General features: G+C 44.8%; 1 protein-coding gene across 1 annotated transcript; it reads right to left on the bottom strand.

Moving 5' to 3' along the window:
* Positions 1-4,654: 4,654 nt before the first annotated feature.
* On the bottom strand, positions 4,655-8,118 carry MRPL44 (mitochondrial ribosomal protein L44). The gene is made up of 4 exons (XM_033069162.2): positions 7,955-8,118; positions 7,190-7,658; positions 6,142-6,320; positions 4,655-4,981 (listed from the first exon to the last, which is right to left on the bottom strand). Exons 1-4 carry the CDS (start codon positions 8,116-8,118, stop codon positions 4,810-4,812), a joined length of 984 nt encoding a protein of 327 aa, XP_032925053.1. The 3' UTR covers positions 4,655-4,809.
* Between the last annotated feature and the right edge of the window lie 1,123 nt (positions 8,119-9,241).

Here is a 9,241-nt window from a genome sequence, read left to right as displayed (position 1 = left end):
CAGGAGTAGAAGCAATAATGGACTGCCATGAAGGGATCTGGTAAGTATTAGTATAAATGTCATCCTTTTTTTTCTTCTCCAATTGTTGTCTCACTGCCTGATGGCCACAGGTTGCTGAAAACTGCCTGACTGAAAACATGCTGAAATAGCATCACATGATATTTGAGGCAGAAATTAAATATTTAACATATTTTTTTAACTGCAAAAGAAACATGAAAGAAAACTGAACTGTGCTCTGATATTATAAACAGAAAATGACAGGAATCATTCAAATCTAACCCCATCATCTCCCTAGTAATGAAAACCTAATCAAATTATGAAAGTAGCTCTTGCAAGCTCATTGCCACATTCATTGCTCAATCAGAAGGTCTGTGTAATGAACAGGAAACCTTCACACACACTTTTAAATTAGGCAACTGTGTTTTTCCTGATGGACTATAAAAAAGTTTATAAACATTTCCAGTTCCATCACTTGAAATTAAAGAGAATAATTTCCATTAACATTCAACTAGCTCAACTAATGAAGCCATCTTCTCTCTGGACTCTTTTCCTTCTTAAGCATTCTCTGATGTTGGACTGATTTTCACAAATTGTTTTTTTCTGTTGTGATCCTAAACACTGATATTTTTGCCAGTGTCTTAGAGAATAAAGCTTTGCTTCCTAGTGCTAGTGAAATAACCGCTAAAGTAAGTGGATTTCTTTATTTAGCCACCAGAACTTTTAGACAAATCCTCGCCCTCTGGTGGTGGGAATGCTTCCCCAGGTTAATCCTCCTATGACGTGACCAACTCTGTGACATTTCCTTAGTTTCAACAGTATTTTAATTTTGCAGAACTGCCTCTGTAGAGGAGATACTCCACTAAAACAGGTTTCAGAATGCTAGCTTTGAACTCCAGTTACTCTGAATTTTCTCTCATAGGTTTAGGTCTGATGTGGGCAGTGGTGCTCCACGCATGTGTTTCCTTCCTCAAGGAAAGAACACTGATTTTTCATTCCACTTGGTGTCATTGTTTGACCTGGCAATATCCCCCCTCAGAGACATTCATCCCGAATCTGGATATGTCCCCACAAATTCGCTGTCTCAACATGGCAGTGGGTCTGTCCTCACTACCTGCCATGTGGCATCATTCTCTAGAAATGGTCAAATAAGTCAGAGCAGAACATTTTAAAACTTCCAAACTTCAGCAACTGATCTCCTGTACGAATCACAAGTATTTAATTTCTCCCTGCTCTGAGGTTGAAAGATTTCCAGGGACACTTTTCCTCCCCACCCAAGTGCATGGTACAGCATACAGAAAGCCACACAAACACTGCCATTGACAAACTGAAGATTTGATTCAATACTTGGCTAAATATGTGGGAATCGTGAAACTATGGAACCTCTTGCCAGGAGCAAAGGACTACAGCTCACCATTGTCTACTGAAACAACTTGCATTAAACAGTATTAAGTTCTTTGAAGGCAGAAATGAAAACATTCAGAACTCTTTTTTGCAAGTTGCATAATTTTAGTATTCAGAAATGCTACATGAATATTGGCCAGGTAATTTAAGTTACTCTTGAAAATAACATTTTTAATAGAAATGCCCACCTACTGATGCAATTAATTTTGGCTTCCTATATAAAGTAACAAAATTAGGTATTTAAACTAGAATGGTACCTTCAGGACAAAGAGTACTAAACTAAAAAGGTCAGCTAGCAACTAATCTAAAAATGTTACTCAAGTTAGGAAAACAAATGTTGCTCTGATTTGTATAAGCATCCCAGACTAATTAAGGGAAAACAGGACTGCCCAGTTACTGAGACGCTCTTTAAAGGAGAGTTCTCAAGCACTTTCAAAACTCAATGAAATTTGAATCTCATTGGAATTAAATGCAAAATTCCTCCAACATCAATAAACTCAAGATTTCTTCTGATAAGGAACATGGGTATAAGAATAAGTGAGCACAACTGGCAATGAACAGTTCCAGAGGTAAAGAATAAATTTTAATTTCCATATCAGAAAAGTGAAGTTCTGCAATTGTTCCCAGCTGGAGCAACAGGAGCAAAAGATTTAACGTATCCAAAATTAACATGTTTGATTATAAATGTGCAAGTTCAAGAGCACAGTCCCCAGCACAGCTGCCACAGACTGGCAAACACATTACACTTATTACACAGAAATAGAAAGGGAGGATGATATTTACCTTCTCCCTAGAGCTACCCTTTTCCTAAAGGAGAGCAGCCCAGTTTTTATGTGCACCACAAAGAGCTGCATTGCAGTGTGCCTGTGATTTAGGAATCACCAAGTACCTTCAATAATGCTCTGATTCTGTCACACAGAGCAGCTGTTCCCAATCTGCAGCCTCAAACTCTGACAGGGGCTATTTACTGACCAACTGGTGAGCACTGCATCTTTAGTTTCTTAAGCAAGCTGAAATGGGAAAAACACAGATCTGGTGTCATTACATCTGGGAAATTGATTTGGGAAGATAAAACCAATCTGCCCTTGTTGAGAAGTATTTGCTTGTCGACACTAAATGCATCTCTCAATTTTAAACTTCAAAGCACTGATGTAAGAGAACCCAAATAGTTCAGAGCCTCTTTAAAGTTACCACAGCACTCAGTAAGGACAAGGAAAAGTAGGGCTCTTCTTATGTTCCTGTACTGCATCATCCCCTCCCTCTGCCCTGCAAAATAAAATAACACATCTTTTGATGTTTTGGATTCTTCATGGCTTTGTATGGCAGCATAACACCAGAGCACCTCATTTAAATTTTTGATTTATGATAAAACCCAAGAGATTGTTATAAGAAATAAAAAAGAAATGTCATAAACCAGCAATTTCAAACTCTGAATTAACACAGAGATAACTGTGAAATGATTGTGCTTTATCTCCTGTCTTTTAGTCACAGCAACAATTAACACAATAATTATTCCTGTACTTTTTTTTGTTCAGGGTTTTACCATACAGTATTCAGTAATCCACTTCTCCTAGGACTTATGCCCACATTCCAAACTATAAAGCCAAAGGAAGCAGATCTTAATTTTTTTTAAACGTAAACTGACTGAAATTTGCTTCTCCATCTCAAAATACATAAATATGCATATAAAAGCAGTAGGTAACTTTGGCTGTAGAATACCCACCTTCACTATTGTCCTTTTAAAATAGGTAAAGAGCAATAACCTCATCTGGAAACTAAAAATAGCATGAGTAATTTTACCATCTTTTTCACATTTTGCTCTTATTCCCCTGGAATACAGTGACCTTATTGGCTTTGCTTATGTAAGTGGTAATAGATTGCCTAGCTGGAATTTTTCATTTAACACAAGCAATTTTATGCATGTTTTATGCTGGGCTGATCTTTCTGCCCTCTTTTTTGTATTCCAGCTCTCTCTCACTCGTTTCACCTCTCAGCCAGAGGCAACAGGAATAATGTGGCTGCTCCCCAGCCACATCAGCATTTGACACTGGGTGAGATGCTGGAGACATTCAGGGGTCACACACAGCCTCCTCCTGCCTGAGAACACCAATAAATCTGTTTCCACTGGGTTGACAGAGCCAGCACTCACTGTCACAGCACATACCTGCCCAGCAGCTGCAGCCAGGACCTTTGGCTACCAAGTGTCCTTCCCTAAATCCATCTTGTGGACTAAAGGCAAAGGATGTGTTGCAGTGGACAGGACTACCAAACTTGGATGAATGGCCACCAATCTGCCACCCTATTAGTGAAGGTACATAGATTTATTTACCTGGTGTCTTCCTTTACAATCAGTGCTCACAATGAGATAAAGCAGGAAACAATTCCTGAACAACTGTCCTACATCCAGCTTCCATCTTGCAGGGCTCAGACAAGCTTGTTATAGACTCTCACCCATTTTTAAGAGAATTATTCCAAAAGAGCTGCAGTTCTCACACATCTGTTGCCCTCTGGTAGACATGCTGAGTTTCTATGACATTTAACAGAAATATTATACAGGTACCCGAGTTATTCCTAAGAGTCTTTCCATTCATTTGGAGTTAACCTAAAACAGCTACAGATGCTGCAAACAAAACAAACACTGATTTCACTGAATCCAATACTTCAGTCATGGGGCAGATTGAATGAAAGTACATGGACTAAACAGGGAAAGCACCAAAAAGAGAAAAAAGAGAAAAAAAGAAAAAGCTTATCTTACACCTATCATGAAATCATGTTCTCCAATTTCTTTAGGGTCAGGACTTCATGATCCTTATTTTCACTTATTTCTCATTTTGCAATACAGACATTTTTACAAATAAATCTTTCAGAGCACACTCCAACAATAAAAACCAAGGTGTATGGCAAATAAAATCTGGATGAAACCAGTGACACTTCAGAAGTCTGAATCCCCAACGGTGTCAGAATCATCATCACACCTGATGTTTACACAAGGTGAAGGACACATCAATCCAGATGCAATCCAAAGGCTGATGTTACATATGTTAATTCAAGTCAGCTTATTAACAAGCCTCTCCAAACAATCTCCAAGGAAGCATTCATGAAAACCATTCCTGTACAGTGAGACTTTGTCACACGTTATTAAACATCACTAAAAATGGTCTCCTGTGATGTACAGAAAAACTTCTCAGCCAAAAGGCAAAAATTCAGATTAAGGGCACTTCTGTTACACTTAGGAAAATGATCAAACATTAAACATCGTGCAAAAGGAAAAGACTTTATTTAACACCATATATGATTCAGAAGCACTGAAGACCAGAAAAACAAACTATTTTGCTTTTCCAAATACACCTATATTCAGCATGGAAGCCATTGATTTAAGACAGATACACCAGAAACGTCTTTTAGCGTCTAGTTACTGCTGATTGCCTTTTCAGCTGCCAGTCCTTGTTTGGGTTTCGAGTAATCCCAAGGTCTCCTGTTCTCCGTGTATCCATAGAGCTTCCGCAGTGCCACACGTGCAGCCTCCTCCTCTGCAGCCAGCAATGTTTCACCAGGGCCTTCAGCTAAAATCTTCTTATCACTTGGGGAAAAAAAACGAAGTTACAACCATTTCCATCATGAAACCCTGAGCAGTGCTGTGTACTGTGAATAAAACATTGGTTTTTCTCCAATGTCTGCGAACACTGATTTCTTTAGAAACACAATGGAAAGATTGCTGTTGGTCTTTCCAGCAAAGGTAAGTAACTGTATATTCAGTAATGGAAACTCATTTCAGAAATGTGTCCACTTCCTGGAAGAACATCACTGTTCATTCAGGTTCCTAATACAGCACTGATCCTTTACAGCATTGAATTTGTTAGCCCTGATAAAAATATGCAAATTCATTATTGATTAGCCTAAACAGGAACTGAAGCGCTTTTGTCTTTTCTCCTCCCCTGGTATGGAAGCATTTCAAACTGCTTTGAATTACGTGCTCATGGCTGTTTGACAAACACCTATGAGCACTAAACAGGAGCAGTTCATGAAGGGACACCGGGGATTCCAGAAGAGAAACAATCAAAGTTCCTTTCTTTTTTATAAGATACATCTTAGAAGGTACAGAGACCAAAGCAGGGTAAAGCAGAACAAGTCAAGGCAGCCTTCCCACGTGTTCATCTGCAGCTCCTTTAGGAAAGCAGCAGTGATGTGGATTCTGTCCTGCCCCACAGCAGCGCTGTCACTCCTGGGCACGGGACTGAGACAAGCACTGGCCACATCTGACACAGATGCACCAGGGACAACTGGCACTTCCTAAGTTGTGCCTGGACACACACACTCCTATGGCCCACTTTCAGTGCTGCTGATTTTAAAACTTCAAAGCTTCTCTACCACTTAAAATGAGTCTCTCTTCCATCCCACCTCCCTTGATGGCTCTTTATGCTTTGCCTAAGCCCTGGATACAGCTGTGGTCCCTCCAAAGCCATGCAGTTATGCTGTTCCCAAAGTTCCTGTGTCAGGTCACTCACAACACACCCAAGCTCTCATTTAGCCTCTGGATCCCTTAATCAGAGATTGTTTATGTATCACCACAGTGAGCTATGGCCAATGCCTAAATGGCTCATTTTATATGGAAGTTACTATCAGGTTTCTTTTCTGGAACAACTTGACCAAAAAGCACAAGTAGAAAAGTAAAAGACCATCTTCCCTCCTTCCCACTCCTCCAATTAAACCCATTTAACTTTAAATTAATATTGCACTAACCAGTACAACCCAACAAAGTAGACTGGCAGAACCGTGTTGACTCCCAGCTGCCTGGTAATTCTTGGTTCTGGAGCAGAGATATTCCTCTTGGTCAGTTCTTCCATCAGTAAGCCCATAGGATTTACAACTTCCCAGATCTCAAACAGGTCTTTTCCAATCAGCTGGGGAATAAAAAAGTCCTAAACAAGAACATTTAGAAGTTACAATTAATGGCTTCAGATTGTGCTGTTCTTAATGAAAATACACTATGAAGAGAAAATAACTGACTATGAATTGCTGAAATGAATCAGCTGCTGCCTCAGTGCCCCATCCCAGTGCTCAGAGTCTCTGTGGTTCAACCACTGACAGACCTGTGCCCGGGGCAAAGTCATCCCCAGACCCAGAGAAGGGACAGCTCCAGCCTGAGGGACGAGCTGTGGCAGCAGAGGAGCTGTGACAATACAAGGGAATGTGCACACCCATGGGTCGTTCACCTGTTTGAATCACTCTCCTGTCTGCAAACAGCTCCTTGCTCTTACAGACAACTCTCAGTGGTCTTGTATCAGCAAGAACATTTTAACAAACATTTCTCTATTGCAAAACTAAAAATAAGTGAAAAGGATGACCGAAACAACAATAGCTGCTGAAACTACTTTGTCACACTGAATTTCAATCTTCAGGGGCTTGCATTCCTACATGCAAAACCTGTGAACTCATCCCTGTTTACAGAAAACGGAATTTTTAAAAATTGTAGATATATGAAATCTCAGATGGAATAATTTCATTAATCTGACAGTATAGTGCATAGAATATAAAGCCTTCCCTTACCAACTTTCAGCAAACATTAATATCACCATCATAAACCAAAGTGTGTGATTTTATGTACTTGGTCAGCCTTCTTAATGAAAAAAAACCCTACCAAAATCCTCAACCTCCAAAACCCCAGCTGACCCCATCATCACCAACAGATCTCAATGTTAAATTGTCTTGTTAAAGGTACTGTCAAACTTCGGCCAACCTCCCTGGATCTCTCCCCATCCAGGTACAAACCCGCATTTAATGAACGCACCCTGACAAAGATCCCGGTTCTCTCGGGCCCGCTGCTTTCCAGCAGGGCTCCTATCACGGCGAGGAACGTCCTGTGCAGCACGTCCGGTGGGACAGGAAAATCCCTGCAAAGCGCCAGCTCCTGTATGGACAGGTTTTGAGCCACATAAGAAACAAGTTCCTGACTGGTAAGGAATTGAACCAGTGCTTCTACGCCCTTTGCAGGTAACTCTGGGTAGGCGCCTTCAAAGCACTGCGCCAGGTAAGCGCGGGCGAAGCGCAGCCCCCGCTCCGCAAGCGCGCTGTTGTCCTGCAGCTGAAGAGCGACCGCGTCCTTGTCCAGCCCCAGCTGCCGGCGCCTCGCCTCCTCGCTTTCGATGTAGCAGCGGTTAACAAACGCGGTCTTCAGGAGGTCCAGGGAGAAGTTTTCCTGCACCCGGTGGCTGAAGGCCTGGATCTCCGCGTGGTAATCCCAGTTGGGCTTCTCGGACCTGCGGGCGCGGAAAGGGAACCAGCTCAGGAACAGAACGCGTTACCCGCCCGCGCCTTTGGAAAGGGCACGAGAAATGAAATGGAGCTGGAATACCAAACCAGCATTTAAATCCCGGGGGTCAGACACTGTCGGTTCCGCATCCCCGTCTGCCTGCCCCGTTCAACCCGGGCTATGGCAACCTGCGGAGCTCAACCCATTCTGCTCCAAAGCACGACGAGACGGGGCCTACCCGTTCTAATTTCCCCCTTTTGGAGAGCCCTTCTCCGAGCCCCGCCCACCCCTGCCGCCGCTCACCGCCGCTGCGGAGGCGCCTGCAGCCGCTGCAGCTCCAGGTACGCCCGGAGCCAGCGCTTCTTTTCGGGGGGCGGCGCGGTGCTGAGCGCGGCGCGGAGCCCGGAGTCCCGCCCGGCCCCGGCCAGCAGCGGCCGCGCCGCCCGCAGGAGCAGCCGCGCGGCCATGGCGGTGCGGGCAGCGGCGGCTCCGCCCCGCGCCTTCCGGGCGGAAGCGCTCCCGGCCGGGGCGGCGGAACCGGGCCCGGGCTCCCGGGGACACGGGACAGGACGGGGACTGGGCTGCAGAGCGCCGGGGCTCCGGCTGGGGCCGCCGGAGCGTTTCGAGTGACACCCTCAGGCGCGGTGAGACCGGGCAGCTCCAGGGGTCCCGGGACAGCTCCGCGGTGAGACCGGGCAGCTCCAGGGGGACAGCGGCGCTCAGCTAACGCGCCCCATTTGGCGGCCCCTCGGGTGGTGGCATTTTAAAAGCTTTTTTTTGAGTTCCATTCCCACATGCAAGACAAAGTCCGGTTTTGTGCACTTAAAAGAAGCTTTATTTTTGACTATCGCCTATACAATTACATCTCTCAGCCCTCGTTTGCACCATCAGAGTTCATACAGTACACCTTCAGTGCAAAGGTCATGGTATAAAACTCATGAAAATGCAGAAAATGTGCAAAGCAGGCCTGGCCCTTTTCATCGTCTTTACTAAAAGACAAAGGCACACGCTTCAACATTCACGGTAAGAAAACATGCACAGCAAAGGTCCCAGTAGTCACAGAACACAGAAAACAAAGCTCAGAAAGAACATCTGCCACAGCCCTGCGGAAGAAGCCAAGGAAGCAGGTCCAGCAGCCTGTACAGCAGTGCAGCAACCTGTACAGCAGTGCAACAACCTGTACAGCAGTGGAGCAGCCTGTACAGCAGTGCAGCAGCCACACACGGAGCCCCTCTGACCCCACAGCGCAGGAAATGGATGAGAGCAGCATTCCCGCAGTACTTGTATCCAAATCCTCAGACATTCTCATGCTGCTGCTCCCGGGCTTCCCTGTCCTTACCAGAGCACTGCCCGTGTCCCGAGTACAGCCCAGCATCCCCCTGGGTCCCCTGTGCAGGGACAGCCCTGGGGACCGGGGCCTCTGTGCTGCGGGGGGAGCGGGGACAGCGCTGACACAGCCCGACTGCTCCTGTGCTTCACCATCTCTTCACCCGCTGTGCCCCTCTAGGGCCCGAATCCTGCCCGGCTGCAGGTGCCGCTGTGCTCAGGAAGGGTCCCTGGGAAGCAGCGCTGTGCTGGCACTGTCGCTCT

The sequence above is a fragment of the Catharus ustulatus genome, chromosome 10 (genome assembly GCF_009819885.2).
Source record: "Catharus ustulatus isolate bCatUst1 chromosome 10, bCatUst1.pri.v2, whole genome shotgun sequence".
In the NCBI taxonomy this organism is placed as follows: Eukaryota; Metazoa; Chordata; class Aves; order Passeriformes; family Turdidae; genus Catharus; species Catharus ustulatus.
Note: the sequence above shows the minus strand (reverse complement) of the source record. Positions and strands in the feature narration are given on the sequence as shown.

Coding starts and splice junctions, on each gene's coding strand:
- MRPL44 (XM_033069162.2), bottom strand. CDS start 8,118: ATGGCCGCGCGGCTGCTCCTGCGGGCGGCGCGGCCGCTGCTGGCCGGG. Junction 6,321..7,189: donor GAACCGGGATCTTTGTCAGG/GTGCGTTCATTA, acceptor GTTCTTGTTTAG/GACTTTTTTATTCCCCAGCT. Junction 4,982..6,141: donor TACTTTGTTGGGTTGTACTG/GTTAGTGCAATA, acceptor TTTTTCCCCAAG/TGATAAGAAGATTTTAGCTG.